The sequence below is a fragment of the Cololabis saira genome, chromosome 18, assembly GCF_033807715.1.
Source record: "Cololabis saira isolate AMF1-May2022 chromosome 18, fColSai1.1, whole genome shotgun sequence".
NCBI classification, from domain to species: Eukaryota; Metazoa; Chordata; class Actinopteri; order Beloniformes; family Belonidae; genus Cololabis; species Cololabis saira.
The window spans coordinates 18,157,205-18,184,293 of NC_084604.1; the positions used below are offsets into that span (position 1 = coordinate 18,157,205).

The 27,089-nt window shown below is 40.0% G+C and overlaps 1 protein-coding gene across 5 annotated transcripts in view; it reads right to left on the minus strand.

Moving 5' to 3' along the window:
* The window catches only part of lama2 (laminin, alpha 2), a 216,933-nt gene that overhangs the window by 126,646 nt on the left and 63,198 nt on the right, over positions 1–27,089 (minus strand). For all 5 annotated transcript variants that reach the window (XM_061707051.1, XM_061707050.1, XM_061707048.1 and 2 more), the window contains exons 4-13: positions 17,250–17,301; positions 15,248–15,438; positions 9,553–9,732; positions 9,178–9,267; positions 5,316–5,433; positions 2,706–2,884; positions 2,435–2,534; positions 2,132–2,189; positions 1,538–1,640; positions 1,159–1,299 (exon numbers count right to left, since the gene is read on the minus strand). In XM_061707051.1, coding sequence (XP_061563035.1) covers positions 1,159–1,299; positions 1,538–1,640; positions 2,132–2,189; positions 2,435–2,534; positions 2,706–2,884; positions 5,316–5,433; positions 9,178–9,267; positions 9,553–9,732; positions 15,248–15,438; positions 17,250–17,301 — 1,212 coding nt within the window. The remainder of the gene's footprint in view (positions 1–1,158; positions 1,300–1,537; positions 1,641–2,131; positions 2,190–2,434; positions 2,535–2,705; positions 2,885–5,315; positions 5,434–9,177; positions 9,268–9,552; positions 9,733–15,247; positions 15,439–17,249; positions 17,302–27,089) is intronic.

The following is a 27,089-nucleotide window of genomic DNA, read 5'->3' on the forward strand; positions in this document are numbered from 1 at the left end:
GCACTGATTTTTACAAGTAAATTCTTTGTCAAATATGGTGAGAAATGACCTGATCTGACACTATTCCTACTGGTAGTGCACATGGCCTAACATTGGCATATTTCAGTGAGAGGTTCATATTTAGAAACATAAGCATGTGTATGCATACAAATCCCTAGAAGCATATATCGTAATTACATAGTTACAAGAGATGAAGTCTCCTGATGCAGGATCAGTAACTTTGGTATTATCAGGACCCCAGCCCTCTCTTTCACTAGCCTCAAAATGCACGGTATTTTGTTCATGGAAAAGAAATATGGTCCCTGAGGAATGCTGAACATTTTCCCATCTTTGGAGACGTCACCTGCTGTAAGATTGGGGAGTCTGGTTCTCCCAGAAAAGAGAAAGGTATATACAGTATGTGTACCTTTGTGTCAGTGTGTTAAAGAAACACATCTACAGATGGAATACTTATGTGGACATGTCCTTCATCAAAAAAATGTCTTCAGCCTCTTTTGTAGATCCGTTTACTCTAAAAAAAAGTAAGGTTATATGAAATGGCGATGTTTCAGCACCAACACAATAATACTAAAAAAAAAAAAAACGGGACAGATTATTTGCCTTTGGGCCGTCGCGTATTCTGTTTCCTCAAATGTTAACATTGTCAAGGATTTTTGAATGCGAAATTCAGTCAAAGTTCAAAATTTGACTGCACAAAAGATTCAAACAGACCTTTCAAGTATCTGGGGAGATCAGCAAAGTGCAGCGGTGCCGCCGATTAAACCATTTACGTGTAGAATTTTCTTTATCTTAAATGCCAGGATGAGGACATAAGGCCAAGAAGTCTGCAAAATCGTGCAGAAAGATTTTAATCACATCCTTGACCTCAGATTCCCTGAGTTCTTTGCTAGTGCACATAAATGGGTGCAATTTAAATGTATTTTGTTTCATTAAACATCCCTTATTATGCTTTTCCTGACTTTCAGAGGCGCAAAATTGACTTCAGTTGTAATAGACCCAGACTTCAGGCTGTCTATTATTTTAAACAAGCCCAGGAGGTTTCATGATCACCTTAAGGTCACTGACGAAGGTAAATATTCAATGCTTAACATATTTTATGTTTTCTTTTTGATTAAAAGCCCTTACGATGAACAAATGTGAGTATACATCAATACCTACATTCTGATATGTCCATCTGGATGCAGAGCACTGAGTAGCGACACCCATGCAGAAGCACTTCTCACAGCCACGCTGGTTGTCACGCTGCAGGTTGAAGAACCCGAGTTTACAACGGTCGCAGTTCTCTCCCTCAACATTTTCCTGCATATGAGGAAGACAAAAGATAGACAGAACAAGAAAGAGAAGAGGGCAGAGTGTTTATGAGCTGCCTTTAAACTGAAGTTATGAGCACAAGGCCTGTTATTGCAGTGTCAATTCGTTGAAAATGATGGTGACAAGGCTGGAAAGGTTAATGCAGATTTCTTGTCATTAAGTGCAAGCACTAAAGTGTGTGTGTGTGTGTGTGTGTGTGTGCTGGTGTGTGTGCGTGCGTTTCAACCTTGCACACGCAGGGTGTTACACATGGGTCAGTGTTGGCGCTTCCTTCCACGCTGCAGTTACAGCGCTGGCAGGATGGGTAGTCCTTATAACCGACAGCACATCTGGAGACAAATAAGTTTAATAACAAACCTAAAAGGAAGTTCAGCTTGTCAGTTATCATTAAAAAAAAAAAAGATCCACAGAATCAAAGGCAGTCAAACTAAGCAGCCGATCTTCTGTTTTGATGATAATAAACATACAGCACAAACATAAATGTTGGGTTCAGGCAGGGAGACGGAAGAGAATACAACAAACACTGACAGAATTATGTCACAAATTAAGACGTTAGTTAATGATCAAAGGTTGAACACTGGTGTTTTAGAGATTAAAGTGTATGTGAAAAGTAGTTAACGAATGAAACAGCATGTTTCAGGTCTGTAGCAGTCATTTATGACGTGGCTTTTGTGCAGATCCTTGTCTGATAATATAATCAGAGGTCTTTCTGGCAATTTTCAAAACATTAATTGGAACAGACAGCAGCTGAAAGGTTCTGCTCACCTGTCACTCAGTGTCTGTCTCTTTTAGTATGTGTGTGCGCATACATGTCTCTCACCTGTCACATCGCAGACCCCCAAAACCCTCCTTGCACCAGCACGACCCTGCTGGCTGACCTTTCAATCACACACACACAAAAACACAGAGAAGAGGCAAAAGAGAACAGGAATGTCTTTGAACTGATCGCAAAATAGCTCAACTGTCCTGAAATAATAGAATAAAAGGAAGGAAAAATATCTGTCGTATAAACAGTGCAATGTTCATGTATGTCTCCTGAGGGGATAAAGTTGTGTATTTCATGGCACAAATCTAACAAGAAAAGTGTTGGCATGAATGAAAAATGATTAAGATGTGTGCTTACTGGGCGTAGCTTCGTTTGAGTCGGCGACACAAGTTTGACTGACAGAACCATGAGGGTCACATGAGCAGGGAACGCAGGGGTCCTCCTCATCAGCACCGACCTGGAAAACGAGATTCAAGCCATCAAAAATGACGTTATAATATAAGTGCTGTGATTTTCTACAACATCATGACACCTTCTGCATAATTCATCAATAATAATACTAACAATAATAGTAATAACGATTATCATTCATGAGGTGAATGATCAGAACATCTGTAGCCTGACATACCCCTGTTGGTCTGTAGTATCCAGAAATGCAGCTTTGACAGTTGATTCCAGCTGTGTTGTCACGGCAGCCAATACAAACGCCGCCCCCTCTGTGTTGACCGTGTGCGTCCAGGCTGAGTGACAGATCAGCCACTGTTTGATTAAAGTAGCAGTCATCTGCCTTACCATGGCAGTTACACTCTGAAAACACACACACACAGACAAAGTCAGTGGGCTGAAATACAGCATTAGACAGGATCTGTGGGGTCTCACCAACAATAAGCTATGTAGAGTTATATACAGCCAGGAAGGCACTTGTCTAATCCCTTCAGGTTTTGCGGTCAGAAGTAGAGAAAAACACCCTCTTTGCTCTCTAAGCACCGCTGTGAGGTTTACACACTAAGTGTGAGCAGTGTTATCTCCAGGGTTCCAGAAAAAAAAAAAAGATGTTCCTATTCAGTCGGTTTGCCCTTGCCATTTAAATGCAGTTTGTTACATGAAATAAAATGGTTGAAAATTCATGAGTTAGATAAAGCCATTGTCATTTGACATTCTGAAAACCTGAACTTGAACTTTAATCAAGGAAAGGTCTCTTCCTCTTTTACTCGTTACCCTATATTTTAAGGCTTTTCTCAGTTCAGAGTAGCGTTGTTCCAATGCCGGTATCGGAAATACTGAATACAAAACGTCCATGCACCATCTGATACCATATATCCCATTATTTGAGGCTGGAAAACCCCACCGGGAAAACAGTGACATGCTCTTAATGCAAGGCTGTGGTATCCAGACTAAAACAAGAATAAAGATGAGCAAAACTGTAGAATGTGTTGTCCTAGATGACCAGCCTTGTTCGATATTGAAAATACTGAATTCCTGATGTGCTGTAATGGCAAACATTTCTCAGATTTCCTATGTGCCTACATGTCATTGTAATGATTTTACTTTCCCACACAAGAATGCAACATTCCTATAAGCGGGCACAACGGGCTCCACCTGCTGAGACTCAATGCCCACAGCTTCTTTTGTTGGATAAGAAAAGTGGAAATCTAGTCATCTGGTCTGACCTTCAAGGTCGTCCCAGACTTGGCACTGCTGACCGTTCGCTGCCAATTGCAAAGCTGTGTGCTGCTGCAGGGCTTCACACTATGATGTACAAAACTGCCATCTGGACAGAAAAGTCGTCTCTTGGTGTTTCATTTTGTCTTAAGGTGCTCTTCTGCTTTCTTTAAATCACCCAAACTTCACAACAGTTGGAAGAAAAATAGAGTCATCTGAAAGAGAAATGATCCCATATTTCAGTTCGAAGGTTTTACGTGTCAATTGTTGAAATTTGGTAAATGTAATAATTTACTGAACCAACATTTAACCATAATATAACGACAAAACCAGTCCATCAAAGTACTGAGGAAGAAACTCGGCCCACTCGTCTTTACAGCATTACTTCAGTTGGTTGATGTTTCGGTTAATTGGGTTATACATAACTCCCTTTAATGTCTCACCACACAGTGAGTTATGGTCAAACGACTGCAGATAAAATCATGCTGCTCTGTCCTGTTGAGAGAGAAGACACTTCCTCTTAGCAAGCCTTGCAAACAACATGGGTAGTCTTAGTTGTATTCATGAATTTTAGCTATGAACATGCTACCAAAGGCCTGTAGTGTGCGAGATGTGACCTGCAGCTTTCTTGCAGCCTGAGTAACGGCGTGTCGGAGTCCAAATAATTTGAAATCTCTAAAATCTGCGATGTACCTCCCAGTTCTGAGCTTCCTTTTGTTTACTCCCCACATGTAGCTCAGAAATAGCAGCAGCGTAACTGTATATGTCAAATGAGTTTACTGACAATGCTGCAATCTGTCTTTCTACCCGATTTTTTGTGAAGACGGAGAAGAACACGGCTGACAAGGGGACCAATCAGATTTGATATAGTCTGCATTGATGTGAAATGTATTAACATCTGGAGAGAGATGTATGTCAGGGGTCGTATCATGTAGCGTGGTGTGTAGCGTGGTGTGTAGCGTGTTTTAAACTTGGTTGAGGAACACAAAGTTCACATAGTTGTACAACTTACATCAAAACAATCTAAATGGGTAAAAAGCACTACAAACGAGAAAGTAGTTATTCCCACAAAAGAACGCAGTTAATAAAGCATTCTGGTCCTTTTCAGCTGGTTCTTTGAACATCTTGCCAGTGAGGACCCTCTTTCACTTTAGTCATTTTGTGTCAGTTTCAAAGCAGCTGAGCCTTTCAGGCGTAATGAGAAATAAAATGAAGATTACACGTTGTAACCTGAGTTTTATGGCGACCGCCTCCAACCTCATGTGTTTACTGCTACATAGTAGATCAAGGTTAATAGATGCAAAGGTGACTTTTGATGGCTTCAGACACTACGAAAGTAAAACAGGCTGGTAAGAATGTAAATTTCAGTTCACCGCTGTACAAAAATATATAGAGAACATATGGACGTTACTGCAAAAGCACGTTACTACATGGTCTAATTTGGAGGAACATTACAATAAACATGAGCATGTAAAACAGCATAAGAAGTATGATATACAATTTCCATGTTAAGAGAAGTACTCTGGGTGAATTGATGTAAGCTTAAAGGTTGAAAAATGTTTAAGAAGTTGCTTACTCTCACAGATGTGACGCGTGAGGAAGGTTCCTGCCATCCAGGGCTGCTGGTGGTAACCCGGGCAACACTGATCGCAGCTCTCTCCACATGTGTTGTGTTCACATTCGCAGCTAAACTTCTACATACATGAAGATGCACAGGCACAGACAGAAACACAAGAAAAAAAGTTTCAATTATTCATCCGTTCTGAAGATGTGAGCTCTGTTTCAGTTACTTGATCTTCTGCTCACTACAAGATGATAGCAAGGAGAGAGAAAAAAAAAGAAAACTTAAAGTCTGAGTGATGGACAAGTGTAAAATCTGGTTCCATCTGCATGTATATCAATCATTAAACGAAGACTGTATTATGTTTATTCTAGAGGCGCGACAGATCCTGAGGTTATAGAGTTGAATGAACTTTAATTTTCTTATTTTTCTAACTCCAGCTGTCAGCAGCAAGAAGAAGGCTCCAGCAGGGGGAGCGTAGAACTGCTGACTTATCCAAAGAAACACATTGTTTCCTTCCTTCAGTCACTACACGCATGGACACAGAAAAACTTGTTCATTACTAATTGATCTTTTCAGATTTTCCACCTTTTCGTACCGTGCATTGACATGCCTGGGATTGGTAGCATAGTGGTTAGTACTGGTATCTCACAGTCAAAAAAGTTCCTGGTTCAATTCCCTACAAGAGTCTGGTTAACACGAATCCAAGGGGTCACTAACAGTTTGGTTGGTTTTAATAATGTTTTTGTTTACTTTGCTTTCGGACCATCGCCGAGTTGCCAGCATGTGCTGACAGGATTCCAGAAAGTGTAGTTTCTCTGATGATCGAGGTCCGTCTCCGTCTCTCTTCATGTGGGGTTAACTCCAGCATCCCTGGACGTCCTCATGTGGCTGTAAAACTCTGCCGACTTGCAACGACTCTTTTTTCTTAACTTGTATTTTGATGTCTGACATTATTTGGATTATTTCAGGCGTAGTCTGATGTTCCAATCCTGCTGGTCTACAGCCATGGCCACACACCCCCAGTTAATATATATTTTCTTTTACAAAAGGCCATTAAATAAAATATTTTCCTGCTCTCAACTTCTGACAGGATTGCCCTGAGTTCACAGTCAGTGAATATTCTTTTTTTTCCCACTTGCTTTTTGCATTTTTTTTTTTTTTAACAGATATTTATACTCATTATCATATTTAAATGAATCTACTCGAGGGAGGAGACAGGGCGGAGTGTCATGCTCATGCATGTGCATTCAATTTTGCGTTAATTTTGATGGTCAAAGAAAAGATGGATTTGGACGTGTGCTTAGTTTCTTTTGTTTGTTTGATTTCTGCGCAAGGATTTAAGCGGAAATCCACACAAGTTGAGCTCATGAAACAAAAAGAACAACCAATTTTCATATTGCAAGTTGTTGTCATCTGAATTTCCATCTGTATTATAGTAATAATGATATAATGGCGAACTCACACACCTAGATTAGGTGAGTAAATTACTTTATTTGTGTACCCTCACGTAACAACAGAATATATATCTGAAAATACAAGGCAACAATCACCTCATTACTAACATGTACTGTATGGCCCACTGAAAGCTTATCAAAACAATAATGTATTCACAGGAGAGCCGGCTGTAAAAAAAAAAGAACCTGGTTAGCTTTCTAGATTGGCAGATACTAACAAATAGGTTCCCTAATACTTTCCCAAGAGAGAATTACATTCACAACTAAACAAGTGCATTCAAGGCAAACATTAAAGCTGAATATTTGCCAACTACATGGTTCAGTAATTCAATTGAGGACTTTCTGTAGACTGTTTGATGTGTTGAGGGTGCCAGATTTAACTGAGAGGCGTGTAGAACAATAGCAAAGTGAGAGCCAAGCCTGGATTTGTTGGCACCAGCGAACTGTCCTCTTTCATCTGAGACACAGCAACAGCTCGAGCCGCGAGCTGCCTTTGTGCTGAGCATGCAACTGAGCAAATGTTCTGGAGACAGTCGTCAACAAGCCATTTCAAAAGTCTCCACCTTTATCGCTTTCTGAACGGCTGCCCAGGAGTTTACTGCATGCATTATCTGAGCCCGTGTCAAAGTAGAGGAGACAAATGTAATAGGAGGGAGATCATCGCTGTGAAATTACAGGTCAATAAAATAAGACCGTTGTCTATGAAATTACATTCAGACTTAACAAGCTATATAAATGACTTCTTAATATGTTGCTATATCAAAACACTTAAGATAAATAAGAACATTAAATATAAATTATTTCATAAGGATCATTTAAACAAGTGTGGCATTACTGTATATTTGAATGTGGCTGTTCTTATATGTGGCCCATTTTGCTTCTTGTTATCTGTTTAAATACCTGAAATATGGCCTTTAGGAACAGGAGTAGAGGAGAAAGTGAGAACTGGAGCTTTTATATGCCGCTGACATCACTTATCATCACAGAGGGACCAGACATCGGTGTCACCTCTGAGTTGGACTAGTTACTTCAGCCTCAGGACTTATAAAACACACATACTCTGTGTGTGTGTGTGTGTGTGGTCAGAGAGAGAGAGAAATATCAGATGTCTGGTCTCAAGAACACCTCTGTTTGAGAGACAAGGCTTCACTGTGTCACCCATGTCTCTTGTACACACACACACACACACACACACACACACACACACACACACACACACACACACACACACACACACACACACACACACACACACACACACACACACACACACACACACACACACACACACACACACACACACACACACACACACACACACACGAGGTGGAGTAGATGATGCCTGGGAAATTTGCAAGAATAAGATACATTTTGAAAGTATGCATCCGGTAGCCCCGACACTCCCCCTCTAACATCCATCAAAAGCCAAGCCTCCAGAATACATTAATGCATGAACGCGCCCTACACCAGTAAATATCCCCACCCCGGATTAGACAGCCTGTCTCTCTCATGGATTTAACTGGACTGTAATTTGATTCGTGACAAGATTTCCCACAACCTTTTGCTCATCATCTATGAAGCAACTACTTCCTTGTTGTTCCACACAGAAAAGCATGAACATGTACAAACTAACCGCCAGCTACAGTAACAGCTGTAGGCTATGGATGTGACTTTTTGAGATTACCACATAACCTAAATGTTTCAAGATCACATGAGAATCACGTACTAATCTGCTCATTTATAGCTCATATTGCTTGCTTGATCTATTTTTATTGTACACATAAAAAGAATGAGTAGTGTCAAATAAAATAACATGTCCTTGGTCCCTAGTTTCCTTATGAATAATGCGAAAAACATTGTTGGCTTTTATTTGTTTCAGCCCAAACAGAAACTGAGGTTGTTTTAAATGTGCTATAGAAATACACTTGACATAGCTTTTCAACTTCTAAAATGAACCTCTCCTTGTTCATGATTGAAAACTCCACAGATATTCGGGGTGCTAGTGCTGTTTTATTTTGAAACTTGACTGGGTTCTCAAGGCCATTGCGCTGTGCATAAATCAACAGGGCTAAGCTTCTGTTGAGTGCCAGAACAGACATGCTGCATATCTTTAGTGGAGCAGAGTGGATGGTCGCTTGCGGGACACTTCTAAACTGCACTGCGACGCTTCTGGTGAAATCACCCTAACTGACTAAAATGTCGGTGATTCACGGTGGCTGGCTCGCCGCAGCTGCTCTACGGCACTTTCATGCCAGGAGGGATACATGCTTGTTACAATCCAGCCTACTTTACATAGTCTACATTACATTTTTACATTTTACATTCAATGTATAGGCTATGTAAAAAATGATCTACACCCATAATGCTTAGAAAATGATCACCTACTCCAACACTTAAAGAAACAGAGTTCAGTATTTCACCTTTGTGGCGAGGTCGAGCGGACAGGCTTTGGCATGGCCGTAACAGATGCACATCCCTCCAACCGAAACGTCCTTAATGGAGTAGTAGTACTGACAAGAGAGGAAGAGAGAGCAAATATGTCTCAGATGACTATCAAATCATTAAAGAGCAACAAAGAACATGACGAGAAATTATGAAAACAAGACTCATCTCATTGGAAATTCCATTATAGAAAGGATTTTCTAATTACAGCACTTCTGTGTGTGTTTTTTGTTTTGTTTGGTTTCCTTTTTTAACTTTGGCGCCTAAAAGATTCTCTCTAAATATTACAGAATAAAACCGTGTCTTTATTTATGTACAAAAATAAAAAATTGCGTCTGCGTGCTGAGCCTCACCCGTCTCGTCACAATGGGATCTACATCTTTGGGGTCGTGAAGTGTCAGGGTCATGAGGTCGGCGTTGAGCGTTCTGATTCGGTGAAACATCAGCCTGATGTAGCGGGCGGAGGTGAAGTTCAGTAGGGTGGGGGAGGGGTCATCTGCACTGGGTCGACCATTGATCAGAGATGTGTGGATCTATAGAGAGAGGCACAGTGCAGACTGTAACATGTTTGCATCACTTTCAAAGCAGAGAAACAAGACGCACAAACCGTAGGAACAAAAAAGAAGCAGGAACAAGAAGGACTGTTCGCTGTTACATGATGGCACATTTGTGCTCAACAAGAAAAAAACTAAAACACTGGTTTTTCAACTCTCTTTCCTAAATAGCTGTACAGTTAAACTGTGTCATATTGCAAGAGTTTAGCATTTAAATTGATAAATAGAACTGAAAAATTGGAAAAAGTTGGAAATTGAGATCAGGAAGACACTGATCTCAGACACTGTAGTGTCACAACCCCATTTTAAGAGCAGCAGTCAACTCAGCAGACACAATTTATAATAATAATAATAATAATTATGATGTTCATGATAACCATAACGGAGAAGTAATAACTATAAAATACCCTACCTGCAGAAAACTCTACTAAAATATTTAACTTTTTCAGTTTTCTGGCAACGGTAATCATGTGCTGAGCAAATGTAACTCAAAGCCTCTAATCTTGCAGACTTGCATAAGTATGTCTGAGTAAGAGAAATAGTCAAAGTATTTACACGAAATGTAGTGCATCGCAAAGTCTCCTTGCCTTTTCACGTGCATTTTAAATATTTCAGGTCCTACTCCTCCTCCAGCTGGGTCAGCGTTTCCTCTATTCATGTCTGACCTTCACAGCGCTGAATGAGGTGTGAGCAGAGTTCAAAACACAGTTCTCAAGTTCATGTGCTGGAAGTGGAAAAGGTTGTGGAGCTCAACTAAATTAGAAGTTTAAGCTGTGTTAAGTGCAGGAGATCATTTCTAACGGCACAACTTGTTTGGGAGTCAGCGCTGGTCCAACAGCTAATGTGCACCAGTGTGATGCCATCAAACAGAGAAAGTGTAGTTATTTAATTAATCTTGGCAATTAAGCATTTGAGCTGATATATGATGCATATCCCTAGATCCTTATATTACCAAGAAGGGAAAAGTAGTAGCTTTTTTATTTTTATTTTCCATGCAATGATAAAACTGTATCGGGCAGAAATCCTTTGAGACTGGCAACATTTTAGCCCAGTTGAAAGGGAATGGTCACAGGAAATGTGAGTCAAATCCATAAACAGTATAAGTTTTAAGGTTAATACCAAAATCTTTGGGATTCTTCTTGGGATTCTCACTTTTTTTTTTTTTTTAAGAATTGGCTACAAATGTTATTGCAGAAATATCAATATGGATTGTATCTTGTAGTGTAAGCAAATTGTTTTGGTTGGAAGGTCTCCTGAAATGAGAAAATGTCAGGTGGCGCTTTGCAAGGACTTTTCGGAACAGTCCGAGCACGTTGGAAGCTATTATTATCTTTACATAACGAGGTATATGATCTGAACAGTGTGAACAAAGCCCAAGTCAGAGTCCACGTTTCTCTCCCCCTTTTGCTTTTCAGGTGTTTTAATTCGAGAAATTTGCCCTCTCCTAAGTGCAAAATTGCAACTTTCAGCCTCAAACCCAACACACACACAAACCTCCTCATGTAGGGACACCAAAATGATGTCTAATAACAAACAGCTCTAAGGTCATTTCCACATAAATAAAACACGACTCCAACAGCGAGCAGCTAAGCAAACACATTGTAAAAGGATGAGAACGTGATACGCCACAGACAATTTAAACTCCACAGGTTACAACAGCGTAGGAATGACCACTCTCAAGCAAAATCAACTTCAAAAAGCAACTTTATACAACGTTTGGCAATCATTAATCATATTTCAGTGGAACACCCCAAGTCTCTACGACACATCAAACTCTTTTTTGCTTTTTTTGCTGTTTGTGTGTACTAAAGTCGAACTGCTGAGAAATATCTTTAACAGAGAATCTTCCCTTTGTTCTGATTGATCTCAGCAACTCCTCTCACAAGAAAAAGTTGATCATATAAAGAGTGTAAAAAGAAGCAAGAAATGCTTGACAATGTGTAAAATACACATATTTTGTTTAGAATCCAAAGGATACACGAGACAGTGGAGATAATTCCGCCAAGATATGGAACGTACTTTCACCACTATACTGTATACAAGCATCACCTTTTACTTTAGCATGCCTTTGAGAAAGATTAATAATTAAATACACTAATAACTGATGAAGTTAACATGGAAACATTATATCACCCTCAACAGAGTCCCGAATATCATTAGAATCTAACAGAACATATGTGATTCTGTAGAAGAGAATTAACATTTTGGCCGTTTTCTTTTGGTACAATCAAAGGCCAAACCCTGAATTGTTCCAGCTGTGACCTAGATTGAAGTAGAGGAAGCCTCGGATTATCTCATGCATTACCAATAACCAAAATACAGCCACAGAATAAACAGTGTGAGGTTCTCGCTGCCCGTTTGTCCGACCGTCCATCTGTCTGTGTCACTAATGTGGCCAAAATCAAGATTTGGCATCTGTAAGAAAAAGTCTCAGAGTGCTGATTTTTACGTGGGCTTGTGTGTCTGTGTGTGTGTCGACAGGAAACACATTATGGGTGTAAGCTGCACACTTGGAAGTAACGAAGGAGATGATTGTGTATGTGCGCCTGCTTCCGTGTGCGTGTGATGGGTGGTGGGGTGACACTGTGAGGCCGCGTGCGATGCAGTGACACATCGCCTACGACTCATTATGGTTTCACTGTGATCAGACGGCTAGGGAGCTGTCAACCACACACACACATTTACACAGCCACAGAAACACACACACACACACATGAATTCAGACACCTCTGTTGTTACTTGCAGCTCTTGACATCTCCCAGCTCGCGCCCCCTCTAGCGCTCCCCCGCAGGACACAAGAACATACAGTGCAAACACGCCGCGCATACATGTGAGCGCACACCAGCACCCATGTCAAGCTCGGGAAGGCGAGTGACAATTAGGAGTCCTGTGCTGGAGACTGAAATGTGTGATCTGTTTGTTTTTAATACACTTCTGTGTACAGTATATATGAGAAAGTTTATATGTTCGGGAGTCCTATTTTTTCTGCATTAATGACGGGCTTGCTCCACTGTTCACACACAGCTCATCAAAGCAACACAGCAGTAAACACAGATTTTTTGATAATAAAAATCTGTTATTATCTAAAACGATTTTCTTTTCAAAAAAAAAGAAGAAAAAGTTGTGTTCATTGCCTAATTGACTGAACATCTCGTTCCCACGTCCGTCCCTCATTCCTACTAATTAGACACAGAGTCCATCAGATCATTCTGGTGCTCAGATCATGTTAGCAGTCTCAAAGCCATGCAGTTGTAGCCTTTGTCCTGGCAGTCTACTTGGGATCTCTGCCTGCTTCAGATTTGTTTTGTCTGTGTGCTGTCTGCTCCCTGCAGACGGGACTTTAAAGGAACTGTTTTTTAGCAACTCCACACTTATAACACAGCTCAAATAAACAGTAATCTCTTGTCAAAAAGAAAAGAAAACTAAGCTATACTGTAAATAAAACAAAATGCAATGATAAGCTAATTACTGGTCAGAAGTAAATGCATAGATATATCTATCTTTATACATAGATAGATTGGTAGATAGATATTTGAATGTAATGTCACCAACACATTTAAGAAAGTGAGAACAGTGGCTTGTTTACCACCGTGTTGCATCATGTTTTCCTTTAACAACACTCTGTAAGTACTGTACTTTGGGAACTGAGAACACATGTGCTGAAATGATTGCTTCATATAGGATTTCAGCAGCTCATCACTTCAGAGAATGTTTTTTGTCAGATTGTTTTGTTTCTGAAGGATGAAACGGTTTACTTGGGTGATCAGCCTGGAATCCAGAGCATAGTCTGCGTACAGATGTGTCACTGCAGAACTGAGACAATTTTTATTCAATTAATCCAAAGGTCACATCCGTTTTATGAGCCCTTTCTGTTTGATATTATGTCCTCCATCAGTCCTGGGTCTCATTTGTCGTATTTTTCTTTTAATGACGTACCAAATATTTTCAGTTGCTGAAAGGTCTAGGGTCCAGACAGGCCAGTGCAGCATCTGCACCTTCTACCACAGAGCCACACTTTTGTGACGAATACAGGATGTAGTTTAGTACCATCTTGCTGGTAGATGCAAAGCCTTTCCTCAAAAGGACATCTGGATGGGAACAAATGTTGGTCTGAAACCTGTTTGTACCACTCAGCACTGATGTTTTCGCTTCACATGCACAAGCTGCCTCCTTTGCCGGTACTAATGAACCCTAAAATCATCAGAGACGGAGGCTCTTGAACCAAACATTTCATCCTTATTTGAGATTTGACCCAGAGATAAACAGCATTTCTGTATAAAGTTCAAATACCAACTTCTACATCTGTGGAAGGAAGAGTTGACCGTGTTCTTAGACTGAGCCTCCCTCCTGACTGCATCTATAGCCTGCAATCACGTCACAATGTCTCAATGGTGCTTGTGATTACAATCTCTGAGAAGCAGCACAGTGGTGTTTCTCTGAGGCCCATTTTGACAATGAGATACAACCTTCTCAGATTTTTTATATTCTGGATTATCTATCTTTTGATCGTGCAGCAGTTACTGCAACGGCACATGTCCTCTTCCTCATGTACCATGCACAAACAAACCGCTACCAGGAATCATGCTGTGCTTGAGCACAATACAAGCCAAATGCAGTGATTTCATTAACAGAATTGCACCTATTTTTTGATGCAGGGCCATTAGAGAGCCCAAGAATGACCAACACTGACTTTTTACTTTTTCCTGTGCACAGAGATTTCTCTAGATTCTTGCCATCTGTTGATGAAATGATGTACTGTGGATGATGAGATATTTGATTTCTTCTCAATTTTACACTGAGGAAGATTATTTTAATATTGTTTCACAAGCTGTAGACACAATTTTTCATAGATTATTAAACCTGTACCCATCTTTACTTTTTATACTAAATCATGACCTGCTTGCCAATTACCTTACCGTTTGCAAGATGTCCCTCTAGGTGTTCTTTTTTTAATAATACTTACTGTTCCCACCATATCTCAAGATTTGTTTTAAATGTATTGCAGCCATTACATTTAAAACAATTGCATGTAATATTAAAATGTATTAAGCATTTAATATGTTTCTATGTTTTATTTTGGATAAAATATGGATCACTACGTTCTGCTGTTGCTTGTTTCTTTTTACACATTGCAAAGCATCCCCACTGTTTTTTGAGTAATTTCAATAGTTGAGCATTTACAGGGTTGTTAATACGACCTAACTTTAAAGCAATTAAAAACTCTGAAACCTAGCCAAACCACAATCATCCAACACTGTCGAACAAAACCAAACTCTAGTCTACTCTGCAGCTACAAAACAACCCCCAACTCCATCTCAGTGGAAGCGGTTTTACTGAAGTCATCTCAATCTGGCCCACTCTCCTCTACGTCCAGTCAAACCTCACTCAGCAAAATATGATTAAGTGCACTCCATTTCTGGCCCCTGTTGACCCCACCTGGAACCATCCAATCAATTTGTACTCAAGATTAGTGTTTGACCATTTTAAGTGTTACCTCTCCATTCTCCAGTGGATGAATCTTTGAGTAAAAGGATGTGCAGATTACTTCATCATCTCTGGTGTAGGAGGGAGGTCCTCTCCGTGGAGTTATGTTGAACTTAGTCAAGCAGTCCGTGTCTGTGATAGCATAATACTGCCAGGGATCAAAGGTCACGCCGTCTATTGAGCGCTCCAAGATCCAATTACCTGCGGACAAAAATATTAATAATGAAATGCATCCAATATATGACATGGGGATGAATACGATCGATAAAAACAATAATGGGTATACAAGCTGCTGCTTCGGTCATGCTGCTTAATATACATAGAAAATTGACGGAACATTCAGTTCAATACTTCTCAAAAACACAAAACAAATGTGATATCCCAGCAGTTTCAGCGATTGCATGCAATGTGAATGTACTGCAGAGGCCTTAATGGAAAAGCTGAAAGGACATATTCAATTCCAATAAGCAGAGTATATATGTAGACAACACCATCATCTATCAACAGGAAAAACTCAAACTGTTCTTTCAGTTGTGTCTGAAAAGTAAACAAGGAATACAGTTAAGTCTGACTAAGGTAGCTTTTTTTAAATAAAAGCCCCACATCCATCTTTTACTGATACAGCAAGTGGATATCTTAACTACAGGAATCTAGTAAAATACACTGTAGCTACATCATCCTCATATGGCATCAAATGGACTATTCTAATCATAATCATGAGTCAGATATACTTTATTTTATAACCTCTCATTGAAATATCTGTATAACATTTCATTAAAGCAGCATGAAAGAGCTTGTGTCATTTTTAGCTCAGAGGGGTCGCTCTATAAACGCAGATTAGCTCACTTTGATATTGTACTACCTGCCAGTCTGAGTTTATTTTTATTTTTTTATTGTGTCTGTGTCGTTCTTTCTTTTTTTTTTTGACCTATTTGCTCTCAGGAACTAATGACAGTGCTACATCCTAAACTGTTCAACACTGTGTTACCCAAAGTTCCCTACAGGATGGTCGGAGGAATAAATCCCTGGCTCAACATGGCTGTTTCATATACACAAAATCTTTCACAGATCCTATGACGAGGCTTCCAGAAAGCAATAAACGACTCTACATTTGACTTAATGGCACACTTCTAACGCTGAGCTATATTTAAGGAGACAGTGTTCAGCATTACCAGCGAACAAAAACGTTTTCCTTGTCCAGAAAAAGACTATTTTTTTTTCCCACAAAACACAACATCATAAAATTGATTTTCTATGCACAGAAAGACCTGTCACTTGCTCAGGACTGAGGCAACGTCTTTAGGTAAAAATAATGAAATGACACAAAACAAAAATGGCTAAAATACTTTGCATTCTCCACTGAAGTTCATTTTAGCAAAACTAATAGAATTCAAAAGTCTTACAGAGACCAGTTCAGTTCATTTCTTTGTTTTGTTTGATTTTTATCTGTGGAGTGCTCAGAAGGAAATTGAGATTGTAAAAAGTACAAAAAATTTAAAGTGTAAAGGTAAAGCACAACTGTAATCTTACGTTAACCTTACTGTACTTATGTGCTCTGCACTCTGAGGGAGGATTGTAGATTATCTTGTAATTAGTTTACATTTATGTGAAACACGTTGCATTTTGAGGATAAACTGTGCTTATTTACATGTCGTAAACTGTGTTTATGACCTGCTCACATGATGGAGACTAAATGTGCTTGTTCAGAGAGAACAGCACCAACTGCAGAACAGAAAGACGTAGGACTGTTGATGTGTTGAATCATTTATTTTTAAGATCAGCGATCTTATTAAAGGCTGAAGTCAAAATGCTAATTATTTAAGCTGTCAATGCATGCAGATTTTCCGTGGGAGGATCACTGGCTCTCATGGGTATAATTACTGGATTCTACTGGATTTAATATAGAAGCTGATAATGTATATACAAACTGGAGGTAAATCCCAATAACTTTGCTTAATTTTATAGTAAGAGCACTTAAGACCTAGCAGCAGAGTATAAAGCAGAGTACATACCTGGACGAGGTGAGTTAGCTGCCTTTATTATCACATAGGCAATCTGGAAAACCTGGAAGATACACAAAGATAAAAAGGTGAAATCAAAATTAACTGCTACTTATTTAAAAAATGAAAAAAAAACAAACACCCAGAAGTTCTTTTTCTCGATGCAAAGGTAAATATCCTGTTTGTGGCAGCAGGAGAACGCTGCAGATTATTGTAGTTCATTGTTGTTTACACTTCCACGGTGTTGGCGTAATATAAACAATACTGTTAAACTATAAAGTGTCTTGTACTAGCAATTCAAATTATTTTCCCATATTTTTGTAAATAAATACATCTATTAATACTTGATTACTGGGGCAGAAGGATGGGGAGGTGTACAGACTGCAGACTCGATGCAGAGTAAATGTGAACTATGTCTTCCTTGTTTCTCCGAACCACTCTGTCTTCTTCCATCCTCTCTCTCTGTGAACCCATCTCTCTTTCTCGTGTGGGAAGCACAGTCACATTGCAGCAATTACAACCAGGAAGAAAGCAACTAAGTGTGTGGACATGTGTGTGTGTTTGTGTGTTTGTGAGTGTGTGACAAAGTAACCTTCTAGCAGTTATTCAAACTGCTTAAAATGAATGTCTGATACCTGTACTCACACTGAGGATGGGGTGTCTGTGAGAGACTTTACAACGATAGCTTGTACGAGCGTGTCAGTTTTAGGACAGCCGGGCAGCTCCAGAAGCTAAACATAGATCAAAACAGCTTACCTAATGCAGTGTACGTCTGCGTGTATGTGTGTGTACATGCGTGGGCTGCAGTGTGTCATATTTTAGGTTTTGATCAGATGTGGATCAGAGGAGAGATTTATTTTTTTATTTTTGCCTCTAAGACTCAACACAGCATCAACAAATAAACACACCAATAACTGTCCTGCTAAAGATATCTAATTCACGACATCTAGCTTCAAGTAGCCTACGTATCATTTAAGCTGAGCTCATTATTGTGTAAGTGACATGACTCTAGGTCTTTTTTTAATGTTATAAGTTTACATTTTATTTGAAGTCTCTCATGGTCTCTCGTCCCTCCTATCTGCCAAAATCACCCAAAGTGACTTTGGAATCTCATCAAACAACTAACCATCTAAGACATCCCCTGAAGTAATTGAGTAAAACAAGGGAGTGACTAAGCAAGACTAAGGGCCAATCCCAATGTTCACCACTAACCCTCAATCACTACCACTAGCCCTCAATCACTACCACTAGCCCTCACCCACTACCACTAGCCCTCACCCACTACCACTAGCCCTCACCCACTACCACTTCACCCTCAAAATGAAGCCACAAGGCGTAGGGCCCTTGTAATCTTCCCTAGGGATTGGGACACCACTTGCTACGTTGCTGCGTGGTTTACGTTCGGGTACGTAAGCGACTGCGTAGTTACGTTTGCACATACAGTACGTCACACCATATCAGGAAGCCGAGAGCTAGAAGCTGTTTTAATTTCCACTGTAGCTTTGTTAATATGCCACTTTATTAAGTTTTAATATTTTTTCAGGTGTAAAAGTAACCGTTAATATCCCTAACCTGGGCTCAGTTTATCCAAATAACGCCTGTTAAGAAATTTGCTCCTATGTTTTCGGGGATGAGAAGAGCCACCGGCGATTTATGGTTCCGTGTTAAATCGATGCAGAGCCTACGGCGTATGGTACGCGGCGACGCGCACCATACGGCGCATGTCGCCTACGCCGTAGGCTCTGCGTTGGTGTAACGCGGAACCATAAATCAGCCTTTATTCTGCCGAGATCTGAAGATACAACGCAACAACGAGCAACCGAGTGATTATGTACATTCACTGAGTGAATATTATGAAAGTAAAATATATATTTCTCGCTAGAAATGTAATCAAAACGCATTTTTATGCAGAAACTAACTCAAAATATTGATTTTATTCACTAAAAATGAGAAATGTCCGCCTTTTTTTTTTGTTTGATTCAGTCTGCAAATGATGACGTTAAGCATTCTGAGAAATTTTTCTGGCCCTCGGTCAGCGAGTCAGCATCTAAAATCCCTAGCTTTTAAGGGCTAGATTCATACTCCCTAGCCCTCGTTATGCCCACTACCCCTACATGCAAAGAGGAATTGGGACACCACCACACTCAAGGGAACGTGCAAAATTTAGGGGTAGGGCTGAAAAGTAGGGCTCCGCGTCACACCAATGCAGAACCGACGGCGTAGGGTACGCGGCGACGCACGCCGCACCGCGACCCTACGCCGTCGATTTAACGCAGAAGCATAATTCAGGCGAAGCTGCAGTCTCTGCGCTGATCCTGACACACCGGGTCGGAGCGGATTTGGTCATGATGTTTAACCTGTGTTTTGTGATTAATAAGCACGGGTTTTAATTAAATGTAATTTACGAAGGATGATTTCACGTTCAATAAGATAAATAATCAATAAAATACAAAGTTTTGGCACAAAGGCTTGGCCTGCTTGTGGGCGAGTGGAGGGGGGCACATTAAGAGAAGGTGGCAAGATATAAGGCGGAGAACTAAAGAAAAAGTGGCCTTTAATAAAACTTGTGCAACCATTTTTAAAATAGCATGCAGCAGAATAAAGACTCTCTCTCTGTGTATTCTTTGATTTTGGATGTCGCCTCCTTGCCACAATAACAACAGCAGCAGATTAGCACCTTCCTTTCAAACGTATTAAAAACAGACGCAATCACAATACGTGTTTACTTTCAGGCTTGGTAAATCTCATTGCGTGTGGTAAATGGACCAATTTGCATCTTCCCCTCCCAGTATTTAGGATTTCTGCCGGGTACGCCCCATATTGATTATTCATCAGGGCAAAAGTACTAACTGAATTGCGTGTGCAATTTTGCGCATTTCAGAGACGCAGTCGTCTTTGCACGCTGTTAGTAGATCAGCTCGCACATTGGTTTGCGGGTGCTGTCAAGTTTGCACAGGTTTTTACACACACAAACCTTTAGTAAATCAGGCCCTTAGTGTTGTAAAACTGACTTAACCTTCAAGCATCTAGAAGAATTTTCAGAGCTAAAAGTTGTAAAAGTTTCTTATTGTGAAGTAAAAAAAATGCTTAATGCATGAAAAAACAACACATAACAAAGGATAAAGAAAGAATAAAGAAACACAGAATAAAGAAAAAAAAGATGATTTCAAATCCAGTGTCGTTCTAAAGAGCTCAGTAACTTCAAACGTCATACTATGACTGCTACCTTTGCAAATTTCATTACTGCGGGATATTCCCCAGTCAACCGTAAGTGACATTCATAGGAAGTGAAAGTGTTTAGAAACAACAGCAATGAAGCAGAAGACCATGTAAAATCTGAGAATGAGGTGCATTAAAGTCACCAAGGTTCTGCTGAGTCCAAAGGTGAAGTGCCATTAATATAAACACAAAACCTCTAATAAACCTCTATAAACACAAAAGCTCTAACCATAGGTTAGAGCTTAATTGACTGGGTTTCCAGCCTCACATCACCAAGTCCAATAGCAAGTATCGGTTTGAATGACATGAGGCACACCAATACTAGGAAACTGTGGAAACGTCTTCTGTGGAGTTTGGTAGTCTGAGGGATGAGTGTGGGTTTTGGCAGATCCTAGTAAAACATTATCAGCCAGATGTGGTATTGGCCGTTTATGAGGGTTTGTGCTACATCCTTTATCTCCAGGGAAGGGCAGTCTTTACGTCTCAGCATACCAAGAAGTTTTGGACAATTCTACGCTTTCAACTTTGTAGCAAGAGTTTGGGGAAGGACTTTTTCAATTGCAACATGATTGTGCCCCAGTGCACAAAGCAAGGACTATAAACACATGGTTTGACGAGTTTGGTGTGGAAGGACTTGAGGGGTCCCAACAGAGCCCTGACCTCCTCCCCATCGGGCTCCTTTCAGATGAAGTGGAATGAAGATTACAAGCAAGGGTTTCTCATCCAAAGTCAGTGCCTGACTAGTGAAAACAGTGCTCTTTGTTTGGCAGAAGATGTTCAGGGAACGCTTAAAAGTGCAATGAGCTGGAGATGTGAACCAGACAGCAAATACAGTCAGTCTGTTAAGAGCTATTACTGGCCTTATAGCACCAATGTGATATGACGAATCATTGGTAATAGATGTCAGGACAGAAAATATGCAAACATGCTCTTTAAAAAAAAAAGGGTGAAAGCTGAAACAGGTGGCCGTGTCATCAAATAAAAGAGCATTAGCCCTTTTCTTTTTTAGAACTGATTTTATTTCAAAGGAAACAACATCCTGCAGTCTCTAAACAAGCTTAGTTTGAATCTAAAGTGTTCAAGTGAAGGAGTGACACAGTGGGTGACTCACTTTTCCCGACATGAAAGTCTAATCTCTACATTGTTTTTGCACTGATGAATAATTCTGTGATTCCAAAATAAACTCACTGACTCAACTTGATTATTCTTACATTGCACATTACTTCAGATAAAAGTACTGGAATTTTTGTGGAGGCAAATCACTGACTGAAGTATTGAAAAGTTGTTAATTTTACCTACATGCCAGGATTTAAATCTCTCAATTTTCCTTCAGACTCAAAACCATAAAATGTAATGATCATTTACACATATTTTTAAACATTTTGGTCTTTCCATCTAACATACTTGATAGGAAATAGTAGTGATACACTAGAGAATGGTGTTTGGTGGATTGGCAGCCAAATGAGCACTTAAAATGTCATTTTTAGTGCTAAATCAGTCCATTTAAGCCCTTTGTCCAGCCTGGTTGCATAGCCTACAATTAAACAGACTAAGGAATCCATTTTGCCTCAGTGTGCTTTGGATGCAGTTAGAGCGGTTTTAGTGAGCAGCTGGTGTTTACGGATCACTCAGATGGAAATGTGTTAAAAAGTCTCTCTGGCTCAATAAATGTTTCATCAAGTTTCATTCCCACGTAATACAATCTAGCACAATTTCTTCACAAGAGAACAAAAGACTGACCATATATATATATATATATATATATATACATATATATATAAAAAAAACATAAAACTTTGCCCACACACACACAACCATGGAGTCTTTACAGATGGACATGGTGTCAGCGCAGCAGAACTGGAATAGAGACTAGTTAAAAGTTTATTGTCACTTCAAATGAAATTGTGTTAACATCTCACTGGACTGATCAAGTAGCTGGTGGCCTAGTTCTGCATAACGTGAATCTCCCAGTATTCCTGGCCAATGCCAAACTAAATGCAGGCATAGGAGCAGCAGAAACTCTGCGGAGCCATCTCACTGAAAAATAAACCTTTCTGCTTTTCCACCGAACTGCTCCTAAAAACAGTTCAAGGAGATGTTTTGAAGGAAGTTGTGTTTTGAATGGTTGTCTCTTGACAAATTGGCAGGAGATGAATAAGAATGTTCACATCTGACCAAATAGCACAGATGATAACAGCTGTTGAAACAAGAGAAATGACTGTGATGTGAACATTGGCTAAAACTTCTATAGATGAAATAGCACTATACTGTTTTCTAACACCATTTGAAATTCATTTTCTTCTTTACCGCTCACAGACGGGGCAGTAATTTGGTCTTAAGCTTTTAAATTGTTTCTAGTCTACACATAACACCAGATGCTGCAATCTCTCCCACTCTCTTGCTTTGGCATGAGCTAATGTCAGACATTAAACCAGCAAAGTTTCATTGAGAACAGCAGATGTTTAGTTTATGCTGTCCCTGTTACAAGTGAATGTATTTTTCTGGCAGTAAAAACTCTGAGAACATAATTTTGTGTTTATTGTAGTTGTTAGTCAGTAATATAGCTTACATTGTGCAGCAAGATGCCTCTGCTGTTGGTTTTGTTCTTAGTGCCTTGTACGTTTCTCTAGAGTCTAGAGCATTAAACATAAAATACAGTTTAGGTAGGAACGGTTTACTTTTGTTCTGTTTCTTAACCCTCGGTGTGCTCTAAAGCTGTTAGTGTACATAAAAGGCTTCCAGTGTTACAAAGCCTGAACAACTGCCTCTGAAGAATGGCATCAGGATCCTTTAAAAGCAAATGTTGCTGTCCATCAATCTGGGAAAGACAGCAGACTGCTTTCAAACAATTGAGAGCTCATAATTCTACAGAGGGACAGACTAAAACATAAATGACAAGATGAAATTTAAGACTGTACAATTGTAAAAAGGTCATCACAAACACAGCGCTGTAAAAAGGCATTTGGCTCCTTGGAGATTTCCGCTGTTTTGGCTTTTTTTCCACACTTGCATGTCTCAGATGATCAGATAAATTGTACAATCAGACAAAACTAACCTGAGTAAATGGAAAATGTGGTTTTGTAATAACTGGTTGTCTACCTTACCAACAACAACAGCAGTTAAGTGTTATTGATAACTGGCAGTGAGTTTTTCTTATCACCGTGAAGGAACTTTGGTCCATTCTTCTTTGCAGATTTGTTTTAATTCAGGCGCATTGGAAAGTTTCTGAGCTTGAACAGCCCTGTTAAGGGTTGCCCAATTGGACTTAAGTCAGGACTTTCTTTCTTTTTTTTGTGAGCAACTCAGACTTGCTGGTAGGGCTGCAGAATTATGGTCAAGATGATAAACACAATTATTTTGATAAATATTGTGATCACGATTATTCAATGAGTTCAGTCCAATTTTTTTTTTTTTTTATTGCACCGTCATGTAAACATATCACAGGCCCTATTGTATGTGTAGGAATTATTTTTTATTTTTTTCCTCGTTTTTATTTTTCCGACGAAATGAGGGCCTTATTGCCCCCCTAAACGTGCCCCAAAAGTCACCAAATTTTTGCACACAAGCCAGGCCTGGCGAAAAATTTGATATTTCATGGTTTGCATTAATGGGCGTGGCCTAATGGCTCAACAGCGCCCCCTAGAAAACGTTGTGCCTTTGAACAATACGGTTTGACGTACATGCACGAAAATCGGTACACACCTGTATCATGTCGCAACTTAAAGAAAAGTCTCTTGGCGTCATGGCCGAAACCGAACAGGAAATCGGCCATTTTGAATTAATCGTGTAATTTTGGCGCAATTTATGCCATTTCTTCGGCCGCTTCTTCGCCCGAACAGTAACATGCTCCCAGGTGTGTTATACATCAAAATGTGCGTCTCGATCCTGCGACGATGCGCATTACTTTTCTCAGTCAATTTATATAAAACAATTGTTTTGTCATGACTTAATAATTGGCCGACACTATCATTCTGCACTGCACATGGTGGCAGCGAGTATTTTTTTTCCGGAGTGGAGCTAACCCATATTTTGGTACGGCTCAGATAAATGCCAGAATATATATTTAATAAAACAACACCCTCCCACCGCAGCTAGAAACAGGTGGGAGGGAGAGAGAGAGAGAGAGAGAGAGAGTAGATGCCACCGTTGTTGCGGGCAGATGCAGTTCAGTTGCAAATCAATTATTAGGGTAAAACATTTAAATATGTGAATTCTGAAATGTTCATATTGTCAAAACCAACGTGAGAAGTTGGCTTACCGTTTTCAGGTGATAGCCTAGTTTGATGTGGAGCTGTGATATCCAAACTGTTGCCTACAAAGTTTGCATTCAACTTTTTTTCCAACGTCTATGTTTATGAAATTCTGCCACAGTGGAGATGTTTTTGACATGAGTTGAACAAGTCACCGGACCTCGTCCTTCTACTTTACAATCTATCCGTGGGTTGGGCTAATACAAAATAGCAAAAACAAGGGGGTGTCCAAAGATAGACCCTTACCTGTGAAAGAGGTGTGCTTTGAAGACACCCCCTTTAGAACTTGGTACTTTCCACCCGATTAAATTAAATTAAATTAAATTAAATAAAGAATCAAACAATCAGAATTTTAGTCGAGCCAGGGCGCATAGACTAATTGACCAGTCGACTGGGAGATTACAGCCCTATTATCCAGTAAAAATCAGGCGAGTGAGGTTACGCGCTGGCTCTGGGAACAGCTGTTATTGGCGCATGCAGACAACAAGCTGTGAGTCAGTGGCATATTGGCTCATGTGGCCAGTCACACACACACACGCATACATGCACACAAAATTATTGAGACGGTGGTCTCAAGTGAGCATCTGATTTGCTTTGTAGACGGCGCAGGAAACTTTTTTTGCCCGCCCATATTTTATTCTTAATAATCGCACGATCTCATAGTTTTGATTGTGGGAATCCAAAAACCGTGATGGCGATTCAAATTCAAATAATTGTGCAGCCTTACTTGCTGGTATGCCTTGGATCATTGTCCTGCTGTGTAAAACACATGCACTTGAGCTTAACGTCGTGAACTGATGGCCAGATATGCCTCTTCAGAATTTTCTCGTAGAAAATTGTATTCATTGTTCCATCAATTACGGCAAGTCGACCAGGTCCTGAAACAGCAAAGCAGCCCCAGACCACCATGACCATTTTATTTTTTTTCCCCCCGTCTCTGGTATTGTTCAGGGGGCCGGGTCAAATGTGGAGGCGGGCCATGTGTGGCCCACGGGCCGTAGTTTGGGGACCACTACACAAGACCATTGTCATTTTCTAGAAGAGATTACTCTAGTCACGAGGGAAATTTGGTGCACTGCAGGGTAAATAGCTTTCCCTCAAAGCAACTGAGACGTATACATACAGATTCACTGAAACACACTCTCAAGCACACATATGTATTTGCACATTGGTCGGGTTTATTCTCCAGTCTTCCCAGGTTCCCTGGTACTATCTACTTGTTATGTAATTAGGTCAAATCTTATGTAATATAAGTTAACATAAATCATACCAAAAAGAGTAGTTTTGATCTTTTAACATGGATTAATAGTATGATGAGCCTATTTTACAATATCTCCCTTTTATCTTTTTTTCCCCCCATATCTCTCTCAAAAACGCTTTGATTGACATTCACACATTTTGGTCCGTGAAAAAAAGCGTACCCTTTTTACCATTGCTACACTGAGTTTTTAAGTTTAAGTTCTTAAGCTCCATACATCAAAAAAGAATACATTATGACGAGGGTTGAGAATCGCCGTAGTTGGATTCTGTGGAGTCGTTAACCCGTCTGCCCAACGATTCCGTTAACGGTTGTGCCAATGTCTGACGCATTTGCGTGATGACCTCATGTATACGCTTCATATTTTGGCTCAGAATGTTTCTAACATGGCGTGGAGGCAAGCCCTCGGGAACGTGCCCACTGCACATCAATAACTTTGCTCACAGCTCTTTCAGCCGAATCCCGCCGAAATATCTGCAGATCTGCCGTCAGACTTTTACAGCGGGATACACAATTTCATATAACCCAACGATGAAATGAAAAATGACTGTCCCGTTTACCCGACGCTGGGTTCAAGCGGATGGTTGCGTTGTGAAGGGCGGTAGCATAACGATTACAGATAAGGAAGTGATAACGGCCAGCGATTGTCGAGGAACTGCAGCCAACCGTAGTCCTGCCTGAGCATCAATGCGGAAGTGAGATGGTTGGCTGCAACAGGTTCAGAGCTTTCATCACATCAAAGGGGGGAAATACCTCCAACACTCACATCTCACAACACATTTTCTGCATAAAAGCTGATAAAGTCCAAAAGTTGATCATTGTGATTATATTTATGTCACAATGTTCATTTGAAAAGGTTCCTGGTTTTCAGTTTAAGCCAGCTTTGATTTAGATGAAGTTGAGTGCACAATATAGGTGCATCCTTGAAATTAAAGTGTTAATGCAACCAAAGTAATTTGTACTATATTTGTACTATATACAACTGCATGAGAATTGATAAGGAACCGAATCGATAAGCGACATTGATAAAGGAACCGGAATCGGTAAATTCTTAACAAATCCCATCTCTAATTATGACACATTAATGTGTACATCAATGGCTCATTCACTACACTGAACAGTCAG